The following is a 27278-nucleotide window of genomic DNA, read 5'->3' as shown; positions in this document are numbered from 1 at the left end:
GCACTTTACATTAAGTTGATGTGTCTTAAATGTTTTTATTTCATATGTCTTCTGTATACTTTGTCTGTTGTGAGCATGTGTTATGTTTATGCCTTGCTGCACACCCACATTGCCCATTTCTTGAACTTGTAATAGGCAGTTGAGGATATCTATCACTGAGGGAATCACAGGAAGCATCAAACATAAAAGATAAGTAGGCCATATGGGTCTGGTGACTTTGTCGTCTCACATTGCCAGAGGTTTCAATGCTGAAAGATGAGCTGATTTATACCCCACTCACACACACTCGATTTTTCTTCCACATTTTGCTACCTGAAATATCAAATTGAACCAAAGCCCAAATATCTACAGCTGTGACTGCAAGGCGATTAGAGTAGTGTCCTTGTCTGGCAAAGGACGCCTGAAAGGGCTTATCCAATCCTCAAAAGGTAGCTGAGTGGATGAAATTCTGAACTCATGCAACAGAAATTTTACATTCACCCCATCCACCTCTGGGCTAAACCATTCATCCCCACACAAAAGCTCAAGCTTGGAAAACTGACATGGTGGTGACAACTCTGTGAGGAGTATTTCTTTAATACACTCTGACTAATGCAGGGGTCCCGGTTTTTTCCCCCACCACAGGCTCAGCAGTCCTGACTGGGAATACATTAGGCGAGAGAATGCTGACATCAGCACAAAATGGCTGAAAAGTATTCATTCTAGTGTAGTGTAAACTACATCTCTGTGTATCTGTGCTTGTGTGGCCCATCCATCTCTGCTATCTCTCCCTTCCCTGTCCTCTCATTAGGATGCTGCTCTCTCCTCAGCCTATCCGGGGAACAGCCACAGGGGTCCCTCCAGTTTAAATGCGTTCTGAATTCATCCGGGCCCACGGGCCTGGGGGCACGGATCACTCACTCTGACCGTCTAAAGGACGGCCCACCAGCAGCATAGAAAGTTATAGTTTGTTCCCTCAAATAGGCTGTCACAAGCCAACAGAGAGCTTTGCAAAAGGGTGAGAGGACACTAAAGTGCTGAAGGCAGTCTTGGGCTTTAAAAATTTAAGGTATATCATGTGCTCAATCTTATCCCTGCACTGATGTTTTTCAAATGGCTAAATGAACAAAACACATCAACACCACCAGCGTTGCCACAACAGGAAAATCAATGAATCCATTCTCAATCCTTGAGCTCGTAATGCATGCATCCATTACCATATTTTCAATACTTATCCACACACTTTGGTGGCTCTGTCTCTTTGCAGCACAACCACTTTGTATTTGGCTCAACGGCAGAAATAAACAAGATTGAAGATGGAAAAGAAGAGAGAGTGAGGAGAGAGGAGCCGTGGACCCTGTTGTGTTAAGATGAGATGAGATGGGTGCGTCCAGAGAAGAGACAAATGCTGAATGTACTGATCTCGCCTTTGTACCAAGCTAGCGAGTCCTTGCCGCTACTAGGTCACCTCCACCGACTTTAGACTTAAAGTAAATTCATTCTCCTCTAGCCAGCTCCACGAACACTAGCTTCAAACAAAGTGATGTCCCCGAAGAAGTGCATCGGCGATACAGTCGCCTCGAATACAAACTAACTCTTTTCGCTGACCCTGTCACAACTGATGATACAGCCACCAAGACTGTGTTCAGAAGTAGAGTGAAAAGGAGCAGTTTGGTTTCAACAAGCATCACTTGTCACTACGAGCTGGGACTCGAGAACAGCGTGGCCGAACAGGAGCTTGTTTCATCAGGACATTTGCTCCGGGAGTCGATAAAAAGCGTCTAATTGGTTTCAAAAGTGGCTCGTCTCGGCTTCTGTGCTTGAACACAATACAATCACTGCTGTTATTGATCCACTTCTAGAAGGATCCTGCAGGGTAGGCAGAGATCGCAGCAGTCTGACTGGCGGAATAAACACTGTTTAATTAGTGATCTCACTACACAGTGGATACAGCGGGCGTGCTGTAGACCATTGTTTTTCGATTCCCATGACTCAGGACCCATGGGTGGGACATGGGAAGATTAAAAGAAGCCCTCAAATCGTTCGAGAGACACTGGAGTGTAAAGCTGTTGGCTATGTTAGAGAGGTTAGTAAGTTAACTTAAAAATAGGGTAGATTTTCGAGTTTATTTTGCATTGTAACACAAAATCAGGTTTGAACAAAGATGAAAATTACTTTGACAATGTATGTCCCTTCAGAAAGTTCGAAAACCACTTCTCTAGAAAGACCATCGCATATGCCATTTGAAGGATGCGATTATAGACAGCACTTTACTGTACCAAAAGTGCATATTTTTTAATATGCGTGGTCCCAGTGGGCTGACTGGTTGACTGTTTCTTAAAGATTAGAGGCCAGATTTGTTCCAATTGATGTGTAATCTTACTGGAACTCTGCCATCTGAGGATGAGAGAGAGATGACGGTTCCTGTCTGCAAATGCATTTGATTTCTTGACCAGAAATCGTAAAAGCTCAGCTCTCGAGGAGCTGCCGTGGCAGTATTAAATTCTTAATTACGTTTCACTCTGCTATGCTTCCCCAAGCATAAAGTGCAATAGTATGTAATATGAGAGTGAGTTTGTGTGTGCGCGTGCGTGCATGTTTATGCTGTTTAAAATCTATGTACACACTGTGGACCAGTTTGGTAGTGTTTGGTGTGTGTGTGTGTGTGTGTGTACGAGTTCAACTACTAGTAAGTACAGTTTAATTTAGCAAACTAGGCTAAAAATATGTACCCCATGACATAGCCGATATAGCACCATGAAAGATGGCATTTCTCTCTTTTTTCCCCAGTCTGACACAGAAGTGCAGCTGGGATCATCAAACACATTTAGAAACGTTTAGGAAAGAAAAGGTGACATGGAGGGCAATTCTCATTTCCAAATGAGACCAAATTGTGACTCTTAAAGGTCAACATTTACTGAGGAGAGGAAACGTTGCTGAAAGGTTACTGCTTTTGTCTAAATCCTCTAAAGATTTCAGCAAGCCAGGTGGTCTGTAAGCCTTGTATAAAGATAGAAAATTGTCAGCTCTCTGCTTTGAAAAGGGGGGATTGAGAGAGAGGGAGGGGTGAGGAAGGAGAGGAGTGAAAGACTGAAAGAAAGGAGGAAGATTATACCTAGGAACCTGACTTCAGAGACTTCAACACAGACTTTAACACGGATACTGATGTCACCGTGGGAGAGAGAGAGGTAGATAGATGGAGGCCGGCTCTATTCTCAGGTTATGTAAAGTTGATTGAAGATTATCCAAGCAGGTATCAAAGTATAGTGAGATTAGTCTGACACAGCTGACTTCTACAGCTATGGAATCTGTGCTATAACAGACAACGGCATGACATTTTCACTTCAGAATTATTTTGTTATTCATCAGTGTAAAGTTCTGCAATGCCATCAACAACAGTAGAACACCATTGCCCCTGATGGATGGATGACAAAGTTAGACATATTCATGTTGGATTGACATTATAAAATCAAGTGCTGCTCCTGCCCCGGCTCCATATATTCCACTGTGGCAGAATGGGGTAAAAGGACAAAGCCTGCTCTCCAGAGCCCAACAAGCCCTGATTTACAACTCACTGCCACTTAAATAACAATAACCACACAAACACACACACACACACACTCAACACTGACCTTCATTTTAGGAAGCGATAAACATGGAACACAGTGTTGAAAGGCAGAAATTCTCACCTCTAACTGGGAAAGACCTAAACAGCACCTGTGACTGTCACTGTGGTTATTTCAGAGCATAGCAAACTCTTTACACTCTACATGTACAAAACAATGGAAACACCACATGAAAAAGGAGTATAAGTTTGACAGAACTAAATCACAATTACAAAGGCACCCACACATACGAGTCATTATTAAACTGAATGCCAATTGGCAGTAGGTCTGACAATCACTGCATATGAGTTTTCAAAGCAACACATGAGGCAACTAACAGAGTTCTAAAGACGCCAAATAGATGATGACCGACTTGCAAGTGCAATGGTCAAAAATAAAAAAAAGCAAAATTATTTTATGTGGCAAGGGACCAGCCTTGAAAACTATGAGAACATACAGTATGTCAAGCATGGACAAGCTGCAAAAAGGCAAAAAGGAATCGCAGTTCCAAGTCAAATCGACAGAGACAGACGGACACTTAACAGGAAAGTTGCTGAACACCACAGAATTGAACCAAAACATCTGTGACACTGTCTCAACAAAAAGCTTTACAAAGCTGGTATTAATAGCAGGGCTTGTATCCAAGGCCGATGCACAAAGACGCATTAATGTGAGCAATCACAATGCTCCCATGTTCCAAGATGATTGGCCACATACACACTACTAGACAAATTGTTAAAAAAGAGTGTTTTGGCTTCAAGTAAAATGCCTTCTATATTCTATCAACTTTTAATTTTTTGTCTGGCACCCATTGCAGGCCTGACTGTCCTGTAAGCAGGATCCCTCTCTGAGTTGCCCTACCCAAGGTTTCTTCCTTTTATTCCTAATGAGGTTTTCATCCAAGTTTTTCCTTGTCCTCAGCCGATGGTCTAAAGGTTGGGGCGTATTGTTTTCATTTATTGTTTTCATAATGTGGGCATTGTGAAGCCCTTTGAAACTGTAACTGTGATTAAAGGCTCTACAAACAAACTTAACTTGACTATAGCCGCCCCAATCCCCAGATCTAAACATCAATGAACCTTTATGGGAAGTTCTGGAGCGCAGAGTACCAGGGAAATTTCCACCGCTTTCTCTCAAAGAACTGGAGGCGTTTGCAGGTTTTTCATTCCAACCAAACACTACAGCAGCTCGTCTGACTCATTAGCACACCTTCAGCCAGAGAGGAAGGAGCTAATCAGTGTGAAATCAGCTGGTGTAGTGTTTGGTTGGAATGGAAACCTGCATACTCGTGGCTCCCGATGGCACGGACCACAGTGTTAGAGGGAAGGTGTATGACAAGCCTGATCGAGGAGGGAAGAGTTTTCATCTTGACACACAACATGGCTGTCTCATTTAGAACGTGGCTCAGCCAGCCAGCTGGGACCCCCGTTCTCTCCTCCATCAATCCTCATTACTGACAAAAACAACAGGGCCAAGACACAGTGGCGTCGCACACTGTGGGCTCTATAACCTTGTCAGCACGGCAACAGCATCACATTGCTTATTGAGACGCTCTTCCATTCTGGCCAGGCAGCAGCTGCTTCTCAGGCGGCCTGCTGACTGTAGGTGAAAAGCAGTGAGAGGGTGTGACTCCTGAGCTGGAGACAGACTGGCTGAGTGGGAGAGTCTGAGGGTGCAGGACAGACCTGACTCAAAGCAGGCCTAATGATATTAAATCATCGATATGCTGTCAAAACTTCTGTTTACAGTAGCTTTGATAAGAACTGACACAGTGCTGTATGTTCCAGGCTATGGCAGATATAAAAACTAGAGTAACACTTTCATTCCCACTTGTTCTGTTTGATACTAGAAAAAACTCAAAGAATCTGGTGGATGCTCTAGCTTTTTGCCTTATAAAATAAGTATTTGGACACATTGGCCAAGTCAACAGAACATTGGCCAAGTCAAAAAGCAAAGTCCTGTCACAAGACAGAAAAGAAACAAAAGTATGTAATTCAATTTCATAATGACTTATTAAATTCAATTATCTGAAGTAACTTTTCTTATCAAGACATCATTCAACCTTTGGTCTCTGCTGAAAGACAAATCAGAATCGGGTGATTGAATACAGTGGGAGGGGCCTCAAGGGGATTTCAGTAAGTTGGGCTTCAGAGGAAGCTAATGGGATCATCTAACAGCTGATGGGGGGATGCATCAATATCTGATTAATACACAAAGACACAAGCTGGAGGTAGACAGGGACATGCAGAGAAAGACAGAAAAGAAGATCATAAAAAAGAGGGAAGAAGTGACAAAAGTTGATGAACCAAACAAAAGAATGGTTATGTGAAACAAAGAAATATACTGACTGAGGTTAAAGGAGGGATACAAGTAAGTGAGCAACTCACCATGTAGTGCAGGTCGTCGAAGCCGTTGAGCAGCAGCTTGCTCTCGTACTGCGGCAGCCCCACATGCTCCAGCCAGTCTCCTACAGGCTGGTCCAGCAGCCGGCCCGCAGCACCTGCCGACAGAGGGAAGCGCTTCAGTAGGGAGAAACCTTTCAGCCGGTAGCAGCGGCACTCGGAGGACGAGACGTGACATTGCCACATCATTCTCGGCCAGCAGAGCCGAGCGCACCAGCAACAGGAGGGCAGGGGAGACAGCGTCCTCAGTGGGCAGGGCGTCAGCTCCCGCAGGGCAGCGGGCGCCGAACCACGGTCACCTGAAAAGGGTTGAACTACCCCTGCTCTCAGGGGTAAGGGGTGGAGGAGACGCTACAGGGGATGGAAGCTGGTTGGTTACCAGCTAAAATCCACTGAATACTTGGCTATGATAGTCAGCCCAGAACATGCCAAAAACATGTGTACAATCAACACATTGCTTCACTCAGAAAATGTGCCAAAAAAATCAAAATCAAAATTTTACAACAAAGTCCCAAGTGTCAGGAAGTAGCCTTCTCTGTCCAAAAATACAAGCTCGCAGAACTCAGCTCATCCTATTAAATTCCAATTTTTAATGAGGAGAAACTCAGAGGGGCCAGAGAGGAGAGCAGCAGTTCCACAACAGCGGGGGAGTTTTTCCCGGGGAAGCGATTTGTTTCGGCCCAGTGGAAAGTTGTGAGCAGAACCAGGAGACAGTTAATTACCAAAGAGGTTCATCCTCGATTCACAGATCCGACCTAGTCAGCACATCATCCACCACACACACTCCTGACAGGAATCTCCTACCTGAGAACATGACAGTGTGCATAAGGAAAGCAGCAGGACTGTGACGAGGTGCTAATCGAAAACCACAGAGCGATTGTAATGAGCTGAGACTGATCAAGAACAAAAGCTGTACTGAAGGCTGTAAACAGCCTGAGCCAAGAAACTGCTTAACCGTAGCAGCCTGACTTTCACAAGGACAGTTTGCCTCTACACCTGTAAACATTTGAATCTAATGTGTTAACTTACTTTCAAGGCAAACACAACACAAATCTTCTACCACTGAAGCAGTTATTTTAAGAAGAGATCAGAACAGTTTTGTTTGGTGTGATTAACTTTCACTCTTAATATTTCAAATCAATTCTATCTGCCCATGAGAAAGAGTTCCATATTAACTAGATTGGTTTTTATCTTGTGCAGGAAGATAGATAAAGAAAACTCTGTACTTACTATAACAACAAGATATCACAATATAATTAATCACAATTAATCAGTAACGCTTCTTTTTTCCCCCTCGCCACTGTACTCTTTACCTACCCAACCTACTACAAACCCAATCCTGTTCCAGTGGAGATTCCCACGTCATACTACCCATTTTTGGCCACTCCAGAGGCGAATATATTTATGAAAAAAAAAGAAAATCCAGGGAAGTATCCAATCAGCTACTTGAACAAGCGCTTTAGGAACGGCCGGTCCCCAGGCTCAACTCCTCTGCAGACAAGAGAGTGATAAAGCTGCCTCTCCTCAATCTGACATAGTGTGTGAGATGCTGCCACTTCTAAAAAAGCCTCTGTAGTCCACTGATGCTTCAGGCTGATGAACAGTCAATTCCACAGATGCCGGGGTGGCGTCCTTCTATTGTCCTGGCTGTTCACAGTTCTGCTGCCTGCAATTCCTCTCTCCTCCCTCCCTCACTCACTCTCTCTCTCTCTCCCCTCACTTGCGTTTCTCCACTCCTCCCTCTTCTCTCTCTCCTCCTCTCTCTCTCTCTCTGAGACACTGCAGGTGGCTGCTCTTTGTCAGTGTGAGCTGCTGTTTCAGCTACAGACCCCTGCCCCTTATCACTTGCATTTGCTCTTGACTTCCCCCTGCTTCTACATCTCAGTCTCTTCTTTTCTCACACTTTTTAAACATGTCCCCCCCCCCCCCTTCTATTTTCACTCTGATGAGGAAGTCGACCAGTGGAAAGCAGAGGGGGACAAGGGGCTGCAGGTGCAGAGCCCCATCAGTTAGAGACATCACAGCCCTCCACACTTAACACTGAGAGGAGGTAAACACCCGACTGAACCAGAGAGAAACAGCGCTGCGGCGTCTCACGCGTGCATCAAACAGAGAGCCTCTCTCAGAGATTTCTTCTCCAGCGCGTCCCCTGACGGCCCACTGACAGCAGCTTCATTGAGATGGAGCCGTGGGCAAGGCGGCTGAAAGGCTGAGGCTCAGATGTACAGAGGAGTGGATTCAGGTTCAAACCAGCCACATACAAGCCATTGTGGGAAGGGCAGGAACAGCTTTACTGCAGTGGTCTCGGTTTTCTTCAAGTCTACAAAGCAAAATGAGCTCATCCCCTGACATACATGCTGGTTAATATTTAAACAGCTCACTCTAATGCAGACCATAACAAACACAGGCGGGAGAATGAGAGGATAGAGAAGTTTGTGCTCAGAATAGTTACAGTACATTTACTGCATTGCTTAAGCATATTGAGCGTCGTGGCTTAGGGTGCGCTTTCAGTGTAAACTGGAGGTGAATGTATGATAATGGGAGAGGTGGAAGCTGATAGGAATGGAGTCGATGGTTCTGGTATACTACCACAGTCCCAGGGTGCCATCCATCAGCCCTAAGGACAGGCAAGCCACATGCTACTGAAAAGCCTCACAGAAAAACAGGGCAGCAGGCGCAGAATCCCTGCTGCAAAGAAATCATATTACAAATTACTGAGTTAGATCTAATAACAAGGCCTACAGGCACTTTGGTCTTTAATTGTAGATATATACCTGGTACCCTGCAATGATAGTAATTTGTCCATTTGCACTTTATTGAAAAGAGCAGAACTAGAGTAGGGAACAGCGTATGTCACCAGGCCCCTTAGCAAGTCACTGTGGCATAACAGGGAATGTTATTGCAGCCTACAGGTTTAAAGGCACAATGTGGGCTAGGCGCTGAGCTGATCCAAAGCCCTGCCCTGCCCTTCACTGAAGCTGCTGATGCTGATTCCTCTCCTCATCTGTTCCATTAAAACACACCAACTGTCAGTCGTCACCTCAATCATGATTTATTCTGGGCTGCCTCCCTTCATTAACTATGCCGTTCAGGAGGCTGCTTGGTTTCCCTTGAAGGTATTCAGAAGGATGAAATAACTTGGAGGATGATTACAAAGAAACTCCAAACAGGTTTGGCATGCAAGGCATGAAGTCTGGGTCCACTACAAGAATGTCTAGAGACAAATGAGACAACCTCTGTCAAAGAAGCTCCTATGGCAATAAATCCAGCAATCCCATCTGCATCACACACTTATAAATTCTGATGGTAGGTTTTGAAGAAATAACAGACAATGAAATGCGCACTAAAGCTGTCCATACTTTGAATTATCTCTGCCTATGGCCAAGTGGGTAATTAAGGATTTTATCTTCAAGCCTGAGGCTCATGGCAAGATTCACAATACATAAATAATACAACAGTGGTGACATTTATTACAGAAGTGAGTAAAAGGAGATAAAATTGAGCACCAAGAACTGATGAAAACTATACAATTTACTCTTTTCCCCTTAAAATCCTCAACATGCACCGATAATTACAAAGATAACACCAGCTGGCCACTTTGCAAAGACGGGACAAAAAAAGAGAGTTAATTTTAACAGGAAAGTAAATATTTGGGCTATTTGGGAAATAACACATGCTCTTATCTATTTCATTTTCCAGGTGTTGACCTCTATCAGCAGAGAAATGGAAGTGGTTAGAATATTTTAGCCAGTAACCAATTAACATTTCACAAACATGAAATGACAATAATGGTAATACTCTACCTGGTGTCGCATAATGCTGATCTCTGGAAAAATCGATGCCAGCACCAATCAGTGTCATGATCTTCTCGATCTGAGGACAGGAACAGAGAAGTAGACAGATGAGAACCTGGAGGAGCCTTCAGAGTTTAGCCTCCACCTCTCACCAGCAAAATGCCAAGAAAAGCCCCCATGCCTTTAAACAATAAACCATCAGTTACAGTCACCCTGCAAAAGGAAATGAGAGCATTAAGAGTATCTCTAGTATGAAAGCAATTTGACAGTCGTTTCTGGGAAGACACATAAAATTACATTTTTGAAATGCATTTAAGCAACTGCTTTGTGAGTGACTGGCTTTATGTATCCTTTATGCCCAAGGCATTGCAATCATTTCACTTGTTTCATATTGGAAGAGCTACTAGGGTGACATATTTCTTTGACAAGACACTGCTGCCTGCAGCCAGAACAATACTGATTTACACAGGCTTCTCAGTCTCAAAATTTGGTGTAAATGATCACAAAGCAAAGGTTTTGTCAAAGGTTTTGGGCAATTAAATTAAGTGAGAAACTGACAGAAGAAAAGCAGGTCTACCAAAATGATACACAAACAAGACCAAGTGGTTCAGGCTTTCCTTGTATTTCTATTCAATACTCAATGGGAAGGAAAACTTTTTATAGCAAATTCAATTTTATCTGCATCATAATGTTTGGGCCAATAACAATTACACCAATTAGCCCATGTGTCAAGTCAACTGAGGCTCTTATTACACAGTATAAAAGCAGTATGGTATACAGTGAGACTGAGGAGAAAGAGCTATAACTGAACAAAGATTCCCAGACCACCATGCCTTCTTACAGTCCAGTTTCATGCATCATACATCTCTAAATAATGCATGTGAACATTACTATGGTGTTGTCTCCAAGCATATTCACTAATCCATGACACATACACATGCACACATGTGCACACACACACACACACACACACACACACACACACATATAGACTGTCATTTCCCTCAAATGCACTGATAGGGGGATTGAAGCAGCAGTGCGTCAGAGTAGCAATATTACACCTGTCACACAACAGGAATAAGGCTCCCTCCTCCAATCCAATCCAAGAGTGTGTGTGCACATGTGTTAGATATATGGTGAGATGGAAGGGGAAGAAAATGTAGGGGCAGAAACTGACAATGGCTGTTGTCACACCTGTCAGACACTGTGATCCCAGCTCTTCTTAGTGGATAAGACCACTTTTCATAGCTTGGAGTAAATAGCTGCTGTGGGTCAGTGACACCATATTCAGTCATGTCTGTGTGGGCCTATTGCAGGAAAATAACCTTTGGCAAAGTAGCTATCTTGGTTGTGCCTTTTTGATAGCGTGTTAAGGATCGCAAAAAAAATGATGGACTTGCTGCTGGCTGAACAGAGTACAAGTCCTGTCTATTGTTCCAGAAGCCACCTGTTAGATGGCAGTCTTCATTAGTATCAAAACTGATGTTAATACTGTGCCACCAGGAGACCAAAATCTACATTTGTGAAGTGCTCATCATTATGAATCATCAATCAGTAAATAAATGTTTAAATAATATAGTGGTATGAAAATTGGAAGGGAAATGTCTGTCAGAGGAGCAGAGAGAGAAAGCTTACGTTGAAGAATCATGCATCAATTTAAAAGAGTTGCTATCAGACCGGTTAACTACTTAAATTAAGGCTTCTAGACCTGCTACAAGAAAGAAATGAAATAATGAAATGAAACACATAATCGCTGAGATTATGTCAAAAAGTTTCTGAACCCTGAAAGGATCCCATCTATCTCTGAAAAGAATGCCCCAGAAGAGGAGAGACCCCACCGCAGAAGGACCAGGAGATATTTATATGAAGGTGGTGATCTTACGCTGTCAAAGGAATTAGCTCTTCGTGGTTTTGTGGTGGGAGAAGCCGTTGGTGTCTGCTGAGAGAGAGTTAGGGTTTTTGTTTTGCTTTCCTTCCTTGTCCCCATCTACAAATCATCCTGCCAACTATCTTACTGTCATCCCAACTGTTTTATACAAGATCCCCTACACCTTTGATATTTAATACATAAAACTAAATGTAATATGCTGTTTGGCATTGATACATACTGGACAGAGGAGCATTGAGTTGAGGAGGTGAGACTATTTTCAACAAAAAAACTGTAGAGAAATCATCGTGCAACCTGCAGATCACAGTCTGCTGCAGTGTACAACATTAGTCTTCTGAAATGGCTTCTCTCTTCTTCCTGTTCAAAGTTAATCCTGAGCACCTTCAGTATGAGGAGGACTCTTCATTTCCACTTCAATGCAAAGGGAGGTGGGGGGAAGGAGAAGTGTGAGAGAAGGGGGGATGGGAGGGGATGGGAGGCAATGGGAGGCGAGGGAGAGCATGGAGAGGATGAAAGTATTTTCTTCATCCATCTCCGCTATGTTACTTCTCTGTGCTATTGATTACAAAGCTGCATATAGACCAGATGGTGAAGGAGTCACACATCTGTCACCGCTAGCTCTACAAAAAACCTTCATCTCCCAGCAGCACATATTCACTACAACAGTCAGACAACACCATAGGAGTCTTGATAGTGAATCTGCATCGCTTCTCCTACCTGAATAAAGATCTAGATGAGTCAACAGAACATTGATAGCTTGTGTGTGTGTGTGTGTGTGTGTGTGTGTGTGTGTGTGTGTAGAGGGTCTTACTATACCTTAGAAATTACAAAAGCTGATTTTACCAAACAGAACAAAAGATCCATAAGCTAATGTATCACATTACATTTTAATCAGGACACTGTGTACATTTACTGTGACAGTGCTAAAAGGGACTCCTGGAGTCTTTTTAGTTTCTTACATGCTTCCAGAAAGTTGATCAACAAAAAATAACAACCATGAATATTTCCTATTCTTTTCTTACACAGACATAAATGAGCATGTCCATGGTCAGACTTGCCTTGGAAGGGGAGGATCCTCTCTTACTCTCAGTACTAAGACCAGGCAGATGTTGGCTAAAGAGCTGCGGGACTGAAGCGGTTGGACTGAACCATGTGGCAAATAAGGGGGTGGGGATGGGTGGATGGTGTTTGATCTATTTCCCCCCTCCCACCAAATTAATAATGCCCCTCTCTGGCGCTGCGAACTCAACAATATAAACAGCATGAGACACAGGATCTCTCTCTTTAAATATTCTAAGTGGGTAGCCATCATCTCTCCAGCAGAGATGTGACTGATGAAAAACTGCTACCGCATGTCCACTGAGGAGGGCTTGGCTATCTCTTGGCTTTCTCTACAAATCCTCTTACATATCCTCTGTAGAGAATTTGTTACAAAGTCTCACTGTTTTTATGTTGCCCTCGTAATACCCTAAATTATTAGGCGTCAGCTGGACAAAGCCAATTAACAACCTGTTGATGAAAGCTGGCGGTCCTCTGGGGTCCAATATGTAATCACACACACACAGAGCTGTCGTAGACTGCTGTGATAATGAGGACAGGCCAGTGCTCTCCTCTTATAAAGCGACCCAGGTCTCTGCTGAACTGAGGATAAAAACCCTGTGAGAGAGGCATCAGGTCTCAGCAATGAGCAGAATGGGAACAATAAAGAGTAGTGATCTTGCTCTGAGAGGCTCTGCTATTCAGCTGCCACTGCCATTTCTTTGGCTCTCACGAGAAAAGACACAGCTACAGAGTTGTATACATGGTAGCAGGGGTCTTAATATTCTGTCACTCCACTGCAGCATCTACACTAACTGCCCATCTGTCTCTGCAGTGGTCTCAGTGCAAGGATACCTTACTCTGAATGCATCCAGCAGCAGCATACAGGAGACCTTGTGGTCTCTACATAGAGAATGACTGATGGCATTAAACATGCACGCTGCAGCAGATGTCAGCATACCAAGCTGTCTCATCTAAACACACTGTAGGTATGTGAATGGATGCACAAACACACACACACACACTCTCACACACACACACACGCACACAGTTATACAGTAACAGCTATAAAGTAAGAAGCTTCGTTCAGTCTTGAAGTCTTGGCTTCCCCCATCTAATATAATGGAAGGGTGAATACTAGCCGGTCCAATCGGCTTTAGAAGCAGCCACCATGACAGGCAGTTGTGATATAGTGCTTGGAGCTGGGTAAATATATCCTTATCGAGGGACACAGCCCAGTGATTTCCTCAAGGTAAAACACATCCACAACAGGGGGAAGCGTCTGCATTTCATGCTGGAGGACAAGGAAGCCCGGTGCCTTGAGAGTTAATAGAGGAGGGAGAGGAATGTGTTTTTGTGCTGCAGAGTCTAATCAATACAGAGACCTGGAATGGAGAGGACTCCATTGTGAGAGGGGCTCACTATAGGCAAGGAGATACAATGAGCGAGGTCAGAAGTCACTGGCGAGGTGGAGGTCAACAGCTGAACAGCTAGGACGGATGAGAGATGGTCAGGGTGAGATTAAAGACACGTGAGCCCATTTATCAAGCTTCTCCAAAGTAGGAGCGCTGGTCTAGGATCACAGAGCAGAATAACTTGACAGCTATTTCACTGTGATCTGAAAACATAAACTGAGCAGTCTTTCTTTGAGAATCTTGACAAATACAGGTCCCAGTATCCATCAGGGAACTGAGACACAGAGAGGGGGGGGGGGGGGGAGTGGTGGGGCTGAGGGACGGCTGGCAGAGCTGGCTCAGGGTGAAATAAAGGGCTGCCACAGAGAGAGTGTGCCCAGACCACCGGCCTCACATCGGCAAGCTGGCACCAAAACGGGGGTTGGATGGAAACTAGGAAGACTGTAAGGTATCCAGAGAACACAAACGCGCCACCCTCTGAGGAGCTGCCAGCGCCTCTATACTACACTGGGACAAAGCACTGTCAGCAGTCCCATCAACATCCTCCTGAAATAGCCAAGGGTGTCTGGAAATCGCTCACTGTCACGCTCGTGCTTTTGAGCGCTGTGCCCCTTCCATGCAACTCAACAACTTTGAAACTCTTTCCCAAGAGAGGCACTGCAAATATACATCTCTTCCATTGAGTTTAAATCCGCAGCACAACAGGGCAGAGATAGGGAATCCCTTGTCTCCATTGACTGCACTGATAGAGGAACACTTATATCAACAAAATCGGGGGTGCATGTCTTCAGTCTCCTGTGGTTCTCCTGTGTTCTCCTCCTGGCGGGGATTAGAGAATAGAGTTCCCCTGCTGGCTGCACCAGGCCGTGACACACACCCACAGTTTGGTTTGATCCCAGCACGTGAAATCCAGGGGAATTCACGCTAACAAGCAGCAAGGGTACTTCTCTCCTCAGTCACATAAAGAAAGGAGCTCAACCAAATCCAAAACAGGCTTATCAACACAGCTATAAAAGAAGAATGGCAATAAAGAACAGAGAAATGCTCCAGAAACTGCCCGTGGAGTTTAAAATGCCACAGAGGATTAACTATTCAAAGAACACACTCAAAGAAGATGGGCAATATAAGGGAGAGGTTTGTGCTTTCCCCATTCTATTAGGCTGCATTTAGCAAATAAAGCAAGTAGCTAAAACCGGCACATAGCAAACAAGTCAGCCGTACAAAACGCAAGAAATATAACAATCAAAGAAGTGCTAAAAAGCATCAATTCTTTCCCCATTCAATTCATTCATGGCAGGTAGAAAAGATTAATGAGACTCCAGTGGAGCTGCTGCATGTAAGGGAATCAATACTCACAAAAGCTGGTTTCATAGTGGCTACTGGATCTGTGTGGTGCCAATCGAAAATCAAGTTAAAAGTGAAGTGGGCTGTAGATGACGGCCCTCTCCTTCTGTCTCTATCTGTCTGCAGCTCTCTTTCTCTCTCTCTCTCCTCCCATCTGTGGAGCTCGGTCTGCTGGCCCACACAATGTGCCCCCTGGATTGTCATGTTCAGTCTGATCCCAGGACCAAGACCAACCCGCATTAGCATGCGCTTTACACACCAGCACACACCCGCACATAGTGCACAAAACACACACTTACTCAGACACACACGCGCTCACACACACACAGGGCTCCTTAAATGGAGAGATGCATAGGCCAAGACCTCATGCAAGTCAAATCTCCTCGTCTTGAAACCAGAGGCAGTGTATCCGAGGGTCTGTGTAGCCTATGTAAAGAAAAGGAGGGGGAGAAGGAATAAGACAGATATAGAGAGAAAGAGAAAGAGGGTGTGAGAACGGGAATAGTTGGCAGACCAGAGACAATGAAAAAAAAAATTTTTTTGGAGGGGCGTGTGCATGGGGTGGAGGGGTGCCGTCCTGGGACCCCTCGCCCAGATGCTGTCACACAGCTCAGTAGAGTGTTCCAGAGCAGCCAGCCGTGACCGGCAAGATGGCTGCCACAGAGCCCACCGCCTGCATCTCACAGCAACAGTAGATGGGGGGAGAAAATAGACGGATGGATATCTGCCTAGCAGAGGACAGAGGGAGGATGGGGGAGGGAGCTTGAAACGTCCCATTTTCAATTTTAAGACGACACTCCCAACCTTATAAAAGAGAGTGTGGGGTAAGTTACAAACCAATCAAACTTTAACTACATTTCCCTCACATTGCTCTCATTTGTCATGCCCTTTACGTCAGCAGTGTGGATATTTCCATCTCAAGCAGACCCAGGTCTATTCCTTCAAAAGAGAATGAGAAGAAAGATTCAGGGCTCTCGCTGTCTGCCTTCAGCATAGTATTCTTAGGCTGCTGAATCACTATTCAAGTGCAAAAAATAGGTTTCTGAGTTCATTAACTTTAACCAAGGCTCCTAAATTGGACAAAGGAAATTGCCTATTGACACTAATATCTGTTTCAAGATTCCCAAGGGGGCTGTCCAGCAACAACACAGTCCTCCACACTAAAAATGCATTTCATAAACTCTCATTAGTACCAATGGCATCAAACATGCAAAACATGAATCATCTATTGCCATGAGAAAATCACCACCACTGCACACAGTGTGCAACATGCTAATTCATGTCATGCTTTGAGGGACAGTGGGGTTTTTATCTTGTACATCGTTGCTTGGGGTTAGTGCATTAGCATTCACTATGGCTGTCTTGTCGAACAAACTGTCAACATATGAGCCCTGTAGCTCCCAGGGCTATTCTACCACAATGTGTGATCCTATTGGTCCAGCAGACAACCCCACTTCACACACACACGCACACACGCACACACACACAGGGTCTGACAGAGAGCATGACAGGGAACCTGTGCATACATGAGATTGGTCAGAAGCAGAATGGATGGTTAGCAGCCTACAGTGCGGAAACACACTGTATTTGCTGTTGAATAATTCTTGACAGCCAGAGCAAAAGAAAAGATATAATTGTGCAAGATTAATTGCATTATAAAAATTATGCCCGAACATTTTCATTTTGTGACTGATTGATTGGGCAGTAAATCAAATGAGCTCCCTGGGGATACTGAATAATTAATACTGAATAGTGAAGCTCTCTGCTAGTAGCCTACTTTAAGATTTCAAAGAAGCCTTTAGGCATTCAGGCAAACTTAAGCTGGCCATTTCACTCAGTAACAGACACAAGCATGGTGCATACAGAAAACGAGGCCATTGCCTCGAGTGCATCTCCTTTTCACTCCTAAGATCACGCCTAGGAGAATGCAACCTGTTCTTTCACTACCTCCTGCCATAGGGGGGGGGAACTCTAGTGCTAGAGAAAAGGGAAACCTTCTGTTTTCCTGACTCCTCTAAAGCCTGCGATAGATCAATTATTAAGCAGAGTCTAGTCAGTTGATCTGCATAGCTGCACCAGAGAGAAGACACCAGAACATCTCAGGATTATAACTGGCCGCTGTGGGCATCAGGAAAGAGCAGCAATCTCCAATAACCAAGTAATGTCATGCCTGCTTAATCCAGCAGCAGTCTCCTGGAAAGGCCACATCCCTCAGGCACAGTCTGAGGAGGTGAGGTGTTCATCAAACTGGATAATTAGACAGTAAGGTGTCCTGCCTGCTGCCTTCCTCCCCTCCGGCTACCAGAAACTTTTAAAGGGGAATTTAAGATTCAAGCACACAAGCTGTCCCCTCTAGTGACCTTATTACCCCACTGGGCCAGAATCCTGTGCAGAGGGATAACAATGTCTCGGGGGCAGGTTTGTCACAACGCTACAATTTTACCCTACAGTAGGCTCTACCATGGACAGGCAAAATACCTAATGGTAGGTAGAGTATCACAATATCAAGTAATATCATGATGATGCCATATCTCTTACAGAATACTTCTTGTTGGCTGATATTTCATAGTTGGAGAAGTCCTAAGTACAGAAGTAAGCGAACAGACAACTAACTCTGTTACTACTTTGTATTGCTTGAATTTTGTTGGTGAATTTTTGTTCGTAACTAAAGTTAAACAATACCGCCAATTTGAAGGGAGTGTCTCCTTGGCAGACTTTGACAAGGGCTATAAACTAAAGTTATGTTGTTGATGTTTGCAAACCTCTGGCAATGCTGAAGTTAACTGCTGCAAAATCTTTCCTTGTAGTGTTCGCAAATATAAAATTCTGTGGACAAGGTTACCCTGTCTGTACACCCAGCTTGTAAGAATGACTCACACTGTCAATATGTTATGCTTTTGCTTCAAGCTGGAAAAGCCTTTTGAACGCTGACTGGCTTCTCTATTCATAATCGGCCTGCCTCACTGTAAGAGGCCTTGTCTTCATCGCTCTCTCATTGACAACAAGTAAATATGGGAGAATGCTGACATGAGAAATATTTCCTGAGAGAACAAGCAGCAGGTCAGTTTGCTGTCATGCTGATCAACCGCTCAACCTCCATCTCCTACAGCCTCTTTGCCATGGACCTGAGTCACACTCTCCCTCATGCTACTACTTCTTAAAGGGCCATGAAGTAAGCTATTAATTTCATTGACCTCTATCAGCAACCAAGGCATTGCAGCATCGACAGGTCTCTGGCAGAGCTTATGGTGGCCTGTAATTGGCAATAATAATAAAGTCACATTTTCACAGTAGAGATGAGTAAGCGAGCTAATTAAAGCAGCGTTCCAACAGAAAGGCGTAGTGAAGAGGTAATATATCATAATGCAAAATACTGTAATAATACATAATTCATCGTTGAGCAAAAATGCAAGTATGTGATGGGATGCAAAACAGAGTACAGGCCGGAAAGTGAGTTGTGAAAGACAAAAATCTCAGCGCCTAGTAGTGAAGTAATCGTTGAATCGTTGGTATAGGTCAACAGCCCTATCAAAGACCTGAAGATATATTAGCGTTATTTGTATTTCACCCTGCAACAGCCAAAAGCACAATCCTGGCCTCCTAATCCTGGGGAGGTCAGCGAGGTGGTGAAGCAGGACTGGGCAGCGGAGGGGAGATCCTCAACCCTGACCACCCACACACGAACCATGGCCCAGGGCGGCTAAGATATCGACCGCCAGTGCTGCTATTAGCAACTGACTCTGGCTGCTGGGATAGGGTCATATAAGGAACACTGGGCAGCAATGTGATCTCCTCAACGTGGAGAGAGAGAGCTTGAGTGCTATCTGAGCCCTCGACTTGCTCTAGATGGTCTGGCATCATAAATGAAATCATAAATGCAATGTGCGACTCTGCTGTAGCGTCTATGACTCAGCTGCACTAGTGTTTGAATGAACAGCCAAGGTCAAGTAAGTTCTCCACTGAGTAACAACACAGAAAACACACAAAACCAGGCGAAACCCAAAACCACTTTGAGACTATATTGGACAGTCTAGACTAATTTAATGGCCATCAAGGGCAGCTTATAATGCTAACACTTAATTGAGAAGCTTAGAGGAAATCGTTAATCCTGTTAACAATGAGAAGACTGTCATCGGGGAAATGGTGAAATAGCGTAGTTAGGGAACATTTTTAATTGCTGTGGCCTGAATGACTGTATACTTCTGCTCATTCATGGTCATATACAGTCTGATGAAAGTCTAACTGCCATTTAAGAAAAGAAATACACTAATATAAGTATGAGAATGTCTTTTTATGGACCTGTTTACGTCAAGCACCTTAGTCTAACACAGATCATTTTGTGGTTTTTGAATAATCCTATATTTGGTAACTGGTGTGTGTGTGTGTGTGTTCGTATGATGGGTTTCCCATCTCTAGGGAGGCTCAGGTTGGAGTCTGAAACCTTGACAACTAGAGGAGACTAGTCCTGAAGGGAGGATAGAGCTGCGGCTCAGTCGTTCTCTCTGCATCTCAATTTCCAATCCTTTGTCTCTCGTCTTACTCTCTCTCTCTCTCTCTCTCTGCTCCACACTCGTTTTATCCCCATCTTCTTGTCTTCTCTAATCTCCTCTCTCTGTGGCTCTGCCCAGCTCTTTATCTACCTCCCAGACAAAGCATTAAAGTGCCGAATGCGTGGATATATTTAGTTAGGAATATCCACCATGATAACAAACACTGACAGGATTGAGAAAATAAAAATACACCGGGTTCAAATTTCAATACAGGGTTATGCAGGAGTTTAAAGTACAAAACGAGCAGGGAATAGAAAAAATCCTAAGATTTAAATAAATTCAGTTTACTATGAACAGTTCCAGGCTAATGTTTTTCACCAGTTACATATAAACATGCAGACAAAGGTTGTGTTTGCTGGTGGTTTGTGTCCAAAACCAGGTACAGCTCAAATTGTACCATGTTCCCCTTGGGACAGCTGTAGGCGGTCCATGAGTTGACAGAGATACCAGGAAGTCTTTGTTGAAGCTCTCCACAGTCAACAGGGTTATTTGCATTTGATACAATGGTTTCTGTTTAATCCTCCATTTTAAATTATGGACAAGAGGATTTCAAATGTCTTGTGACTGCAAATTTTTGTTTGTGCTCAGCCTGATTTGTGGGGCAATGTGATTTTTCTTTTTATTTCAGAGAGGAGACAATATGCTCTTACAGCAGGCATATATTTGGATTCATACACTCAATCTACTATTTAAATAAGGATTTAAATGTTTAGACTTTTGCAATCCCTGTCCATGAATTGGATTGCTGTGTTATGTATTATGATACATGCTGTTTCTCATATCATATTAATGTTTTACTTCCTATGGCTTTTACTATTTTATGACATTTTCAGTCAGTTCAGTACTAGTCTAAGCTTCTATATATATATTTTTTACACATGTCCTGTAATTGTGTGTATTGCTCATTTGTTTTGCATGCATGTTTCTACCTGGTGTCATGCAACAGGGTGTTTTATAGCAGTTGCACCTGCACACTGCATTGTAACTTTCTCATTCTCAAGAAAACCCCCCTTGCAGTTAAAACGTTGACAAAACTGTTATATATATTTCTTGTGCACATATTATAAACAGTGAGCAGATTCTATCACCTTCAACTTTAACCTATACTGATCTGCAGTCTATATTGCTGCTTTGTACAGGCACGACTAAAGAAGTATACACACCAACAGTGCTTTATCTCCCAGTCAAACAGGGTGACACCAAACTCTTACCTCGTCCCATTCTGAGGTGAAAGACGGAGACTTCTCGAGCCTCTTCTTGCCAGTGCTACAGTTAGAGACAGACTCGCTGCGGCTGCCCAGACCTCCTTCCTCCTCGCTAGGCGGCGACACAAGCAGGTCAGAGTCCGACTTGGAGAGGCTACGTGCCAGCTTCAGGTCCCCAGGGGGGCGCATCCTACCAGCAGACACTCCCCCGGCCCCGGAGTCCCTGGGCTCCTTGCTCACAGTCGCGTAAATTGCTTTGGGGTCACAGTCTGTCAGGATGGCGGCCATATTGGGACGGCTAGGTGGCGGCGCTGCTGCTGCTGCTTCCGCTTTTACTTTGGTTGGTCCTTTTGACTCTGGGTGGCCCCGGCTGGCCGGCGGAACACCTGGTAGCCTGAAGGGCTCCTCACGGCAGTCGAAGACAGGCGAGGATCCGTGCAGCAGGCCGGTGAACTGCTCTGGGACACCTGCTCCCTGGTCCTGGCTGAGATGGGAGTTATCTGGAGAAAGTGAAGAAGAGAGGACAAAGTGAGTGAAGAAAGAGAGTAGTTTGTGAGGAACTGGAAACTGGACTTCTATTGAGGGGCAGATCCCTAGAGCAGGGCTAATAAGAAACCGCCCACACAAGTCCCGAAACAGATCTGTAATTGTTTCCTACCAGGAGTGACAGAGAGAAAGAGAGTGAGAGAGGAGAGCCGGAGCAGGGAGAAGGCGGACGTTGGCTGGAGAACTACAGAATTCCAAGCCCAGCTTGCAGCCGTCTGACGACGAATTATCTGGTGGTGCATGTATTCTGTAACATGCCTCTACTTGTGTTTCACTCTTTTTGACTTCCTATCAGCTCCCACGTCCATTTAGTTGTGACGTAAGTTTAAAAAAAAAATTACACAACTGTGAGAATTCCCTAGGCTATTGACAATCACTTTTATTCAGGCATACCCCATACACACACACACACACACACACACGCACGCACATACCACAGGGCACAACAAACAAAGCAGAACACATAAAAAAACACGACTGAAATATCACCAACAGGAGCGAAACTTACATTCTCAGTCTTCTGCAATGAAAACAGATCCTTAATGGGACTGAACTGCAAGTGCAGTTAAAAACAATCGGATTTCCTTCTCACAGCAGGCCCCGTCTTTCCCTCCTCCCTCTCCCTAAGGAATTACTGCCACCCAAGCCTCTTTTCCACTATCAAGATCAGCCACAGAATGACAGTGCGGCCAGGTTGTGCCCGTTTTCATCTACTCTTTGGCTTTGAAGCCTAGAAAAATCACCACTCTGCGCCTCGCTCTGTGCACCTCTTCCTTTGAACCGGAGTGATGCAGCTGTGTGTTGTTGTTCGCCGTGTGACCAGCAGCCCTCTGTCTTTCTGCCTTCTAATTCTAGACCCTATAATGGCAGCTCAGGGACGGAAATTCGAATCACTCGATCCTCCAGCAGCCAGACTCTTAGCCACAATCCTGATAATTAGTCTTCTGACACATGTGTGTGTGTGTGTGTGTGTGTGTGTGTGTGTTCTCCGTCAGGGTGACAGGGTCAGGGTGTTTGGTGACAGGGAATCTGGGACAGTGACACCACAGGAGACGAGTGACCTGTTGCGGCAGTTTTTAGTTTGTCCTTCAGAGAACCGCTTCAGCCAGCGTTCTGCTGAACAGGCAGTTGGCTCTGGCCTGCCATTTCTCAACCTGCTATCCAAAGAAGGAAAACATCAAACAGGCAGGCTGGGAAAGATTCATATCTATGTGGGAGAAAAATGGTACCACTCCACCCTGGAATCAGTCTGAGTTTGCCCCACTCCTCCTGTACTCTTTAAGGGGCCATTTGCAGCAAGGGAGTGTACCAAACAACGCCCTGTGCCCCCTTCCACCAACGCTTCATTTAGGAAAACTGTGTGTGTATGCGTGTGGGGAGGGGGTGGGTTTGTGTGTGTGTGTTATAACGGGTGAGTGAGCGCACTGCACACATATGTCCGGACCACAGCCAAACACCCACCCTGTCCTTGGCAGCTGGGGAGCGTGAACGCCCAATGAGCGAATCGGTGCAGTTCCAACAATCTCACATGGTGTTAACCCTTGCTGAGACGACAGACCAAGACCAAGGCATCCCCTGCTGCTATCGCTCTGCGGCTGGAAATGCGTACAGACAGAATCTCTGGGAAACGCAGGTTTTATAGACGGGTGAGGTAGCCGGGTGAGGTCACCATGGAGGGGGGGGGGGGCATGTGTGTTTCATTTGGCAGTGTGAGCTCCATATTTTACTGGCGATGTCATGTTCGTTTTGCAGACCCCGCTGTGCCCGTGTTGGATGTCACACCATCTACAGTCCAAAGTCAATTCATGTCCTGCCTGGGGAAAATCAACTCTTTTTTTAAAATGTGGAACAGAGGACGTTGTTAACTCTGTGCCATGCGGTGCAGAAATTCAATAAGGAACTACAGGCCATCTTATTGATGTTTGGGTCTTTACAGTAAAGCAAGAAAACAAATACTTCTATTGACATTTCCAGTCAATAGTGAAAATTGGTGTATCAAACCACAAACAACAGACAGAAATGGGGACTAGGAGCTCTGCATGATAAAGTAATGCTCTTTATTCTTATCCCCCTTATCACTAATGCCCTGATTGCAGCATGTTGCCGTATACAACAAACAGCATGCACAGAATACAACACAGCATCATGTACAATTCTCAATAGAGGGGCAAAGCACTAAGTACACAGGTATTTCTAACACTATGTTCAAACAAGCTTTGATATATAAACTCCAGCACCTCAGGTTAAGTTTGCTTCTTAATTATAGATAGACATGATCATATACTATGGATGCTGCAAGTAAGATACAGTAGAATATTACTACTGCGTGAAATATCCCTAGGAAACCCCATAAATTACTACGAGGAGGCAGAAATTTGATGGGCAACACAATGTAACACAATATTTCTGCTGAGAACAGCAATGTGTTTGTGACAGATGATGAACACCTTGGTGTTGCTGACCATGCAAGTGTCCTGCAGCAGCCAAGAGTGTGCTGAGCTCCGATCCCTGTTCTCACAGAGTGGAGCAGGCAGGCTGGACCGACATTAAGGCTCGTCCAACTGTCTGGGTGAAATAAAGCTCAAAGCTGGAAACCATAACTTGCAGATGTGCAATAAAAAGGAAAAAAAAACAGACACTATTACTCATGTGTACACCAAAATGTGTGGTATTTGTGGCTTAAAAAAGTGACCAGCCAACTACTGGAGTGTTATTAAGGGTAACAGTAGGGAAAGGGGAAGGAGCCTACTGCGATCCAAGGAAGCGTGTTCAACATTTCAACATTACCTCACTCCCCACAACATCATTCTTACAACAATAATCATGTCAAATTGACTCACTGATTCTTGAGACCTGGGACAAAACATGTCCCACAAATAAAAGTGGTGCTCATGTTAAAAATTAATAACATTTTAATGTTTAAACTCATCAGAGGTGGTAATCTGAAGGCCCTTTGGACAAATCCACTATTCATTTTATAATGTTTTTTTTAAAATATGTGATAGATCTTAGCAAAATATCTATCACATATATCACACGCCTTTTTTGTCCTCAGACAAGAGATCACAATTTCTAATTGATCAAAAAAAGTTAAAACAAGTTATTTCAGTTTATACTTTAGATATAATTATCAACTGAAAGAGGAACATCAACACCACCACAAAGCAAATGCAGCAAATTTTAAAAACAATATTTGCTGGTATTATCTGGTTGATGAAATGTGTCAGATATTTTAAAAAAATAAAATAAAATCAGGAAACCACATCGTCAGCGATAACTCTGAGGACTCCTTCTCCACTTTCCACTTATGCTTAATGCATCAAGGTCTCATATGGGTTCATAAAAGTTAGTTGCTATTTTTTGATAAATTATACTGATATTACTGCTGTCACAACCATGAAATGCCAACACCATCTCTTTATAATGGAATGATTTGTTTCAGTTACTAACACAGCTGGTCCCACCTGTAAAAGTATCACAGCAATTTCAACTCAGCTTGCATGCATCTCATTGATGCATGCGAGGATTTTGTATCAGCAAGTCAGATAATGTATTAACAAACATACTGCATAACTAATTATTCAATGAAGATATCAGCATAAGCGACAGCAAAAGCCATGGACATGTTCCACACCTCCGCTTTATGCTTGACTGGATGATCTGGCACATCCAGCTTTAAGTGGGGATGAGGATTTGAGACGGGACCATGACACAATCTGATCAAGAATTCTGATTCATACTGGCGACCAAATGAGTCTCCCTTGCTCTTTAAGTGGGGATGAAGATTTGAGACGGGACCATGACACAATCTGATCAAGAATTCTGTTTTATATTGGCGACCAAATGAGTCTCCCTTGCTCACTTGCCAGGGAATGTCAATCAGCCTGTCCTAAACAAGCCAAATCCGCTCTGCTGCTGGAGAATGCCAATCATGCATTCCCTGGCAGCGCTAATCCAAGCCGGCCAGTCTCACTCTGGAAACTCAGATGCATTTTTCCCATTTCATCGACATGCTTGGCTTGTGATTTTCCAAGTCAGATGTGTTTCTCCATACTCTCCTGCGCTGTCCTCCTCTTTCAGACTACTGCTTGTTGTGACTGAGTCAACTTTGCTCGAGTCCCAAGTCAGTCTCAAGTCTTGAGGCACAAGTCTCAAGTCAAGTTTAAAGGCTAAACGTAGAGTCCAGTATCAATTTAATATCTTAAAGAAAACCAAATATCAAACAAATAGGACTTTTCAATGCAATATGGTTTTAAGAGGATAAAAACCTGGTAAGTGAGTTTGATTTGATTGAGTTCTATAATTAGTTTTAACTTCAATAAATTCAATCATTCCATACAACAGAATTTAAATTCAGTTGTCTGGTGGGACAAATCTCATCACTTTCATTTACACAAACACAAGATCTTTTGTCAAAACTTCAGAAACCTTTTGTAGTCATCAAAGTACAAGTCAAGTCAAGTCAAGTCTCAAGTCACCAGAACTCAAGTCTCAAGTCTTCTCTTCATGCATCAAGTTAAGTCTGACTCGAGCCCAAGTCATGTGACTCGAGTCCCCACCTTTTTTTAAAGCTTATTAAAATGTGGTTAAAGCTGTTGAAAGGTCAAACTCACCTCCCGGTGGCCGTGGGCCGACCCGTCCAGGTCCAGGGGGCTGCAGAGTGTCTTTCGTCTTGCCTGAGGGTCGGAGGTCGTTTGGGGCAGTGGGCTTACGCTGCAATGGGAGAGCAGGGTAGAGAAAAGTTGTCAATCACAACAAATCTCCACAACAATTTTTGCCCCACCAGCCAATCATATTAGAGTCTGCCGAGCCTTGGCCCAGGCAGCCAATAAGCCCAAGCTAATTATCCAGCTAGTCTAGTATTAAACAGAGACAGCATCCCATTGATTGCCTGCATTAGCGCGCTGGTGGCAGGCTTGCCTATATCATCCACAATATGGCTTGGCTCAGATGGCTGCTGATTAGCGTGCAGAGGACACCATGCCGCTCATTTTTTATGATTAGGCAGCCGAGGAGCAGAGCAAATCCAATAGGAACATGAAGAAAAATAAGATGTGACCAGAGTTTGTGGGCAGCGGAGGTGTGTGTGTGTGTGTGTGTGTGTGTGTGTGTGTGTGTGTGGTGGGAGGGTAACAATAATAAAATCTGCTAACTGGATGATAAATATGAGATGGCAATAAAATAGATATGTTAGGATAATAAATTTAACGGACAGATTTACAAAGGCGTCCAGATACTAGGGCCAGTAGAGACGACATTAAAAGTAGTAAAGAATAAAGGAGAAAGGACAGGGGCGAGACAAAGGACCATAAATCTAACATTGATCCTCAAAGAGGAAGTTTGATGGCACCGATACTGAACAGAGACACTCATAGATTGACAGTGAACTGCAGTGACATGGCCATATTGCTTGATGAAGAGCTTGGGGAAAGATGTACACACTGTGGCCTGCCGCAGGAAAACTTTAAAAATTACTTTGAGCTGAATGCCAAACTTTGATTTCCTACTCAAA

The 27278-nt window shown here is 44.1% G+C and overlaps 1 protein-coding gene across 3 annotated transcripts in view; it reads right to left on the bottom strand.

Annotated features, from left to right (window-relative positions):
- LOC139664603 (ankyrin repeat and SAM domain-containing protein 1A-like) overlaps window positions 1-27278 on the bottom strand; it is a 64798-nt gene that overhangs the window by 9376 nt on the left and 28144 nt on the right. For 2 of the 3 annotated variants that reach the window (XM_071543496.1, XM_071543497.1), the window contains exon 1: window positions 5972-6175. In XM_071543496.1, coding sequence (XP_071399597.1) covers window positions 5972-6175 — 204 coding nt within the window. Of the gene's footprint in view, window positions 1-5971; window positions 6176-9789; window positions 9860-21226; window positions 21721-26379; window positions 26480-27278 lie in introns of those variants that run through there. The other variant, XM_071543495.1, reaches the window with a different exon arrangement.

Source organism: Centroberyx affinis, unplaced genomic scaffold (genome assembly GCF_046629955.1).
Source record: "Centroberyx affinis isolate AG114_WGS23_722 - 3 ecotype Tasmania unplaced genomic scaffold, CSIRO-AGI_Caff_v1 ptg004325l_1, whole genome shotgun sequence".
NCBI lineage: Eukaryota > Metazoa > Chordata > Actinopteri > Beryciformes > Berycidae > Centroberyx > Centroberyx affinis.
The sequence above is the reverse complement of the archived record's forward strand: the minus strand, read 5'-3'. Positions and strand labels throughout refer to the sequence as shown.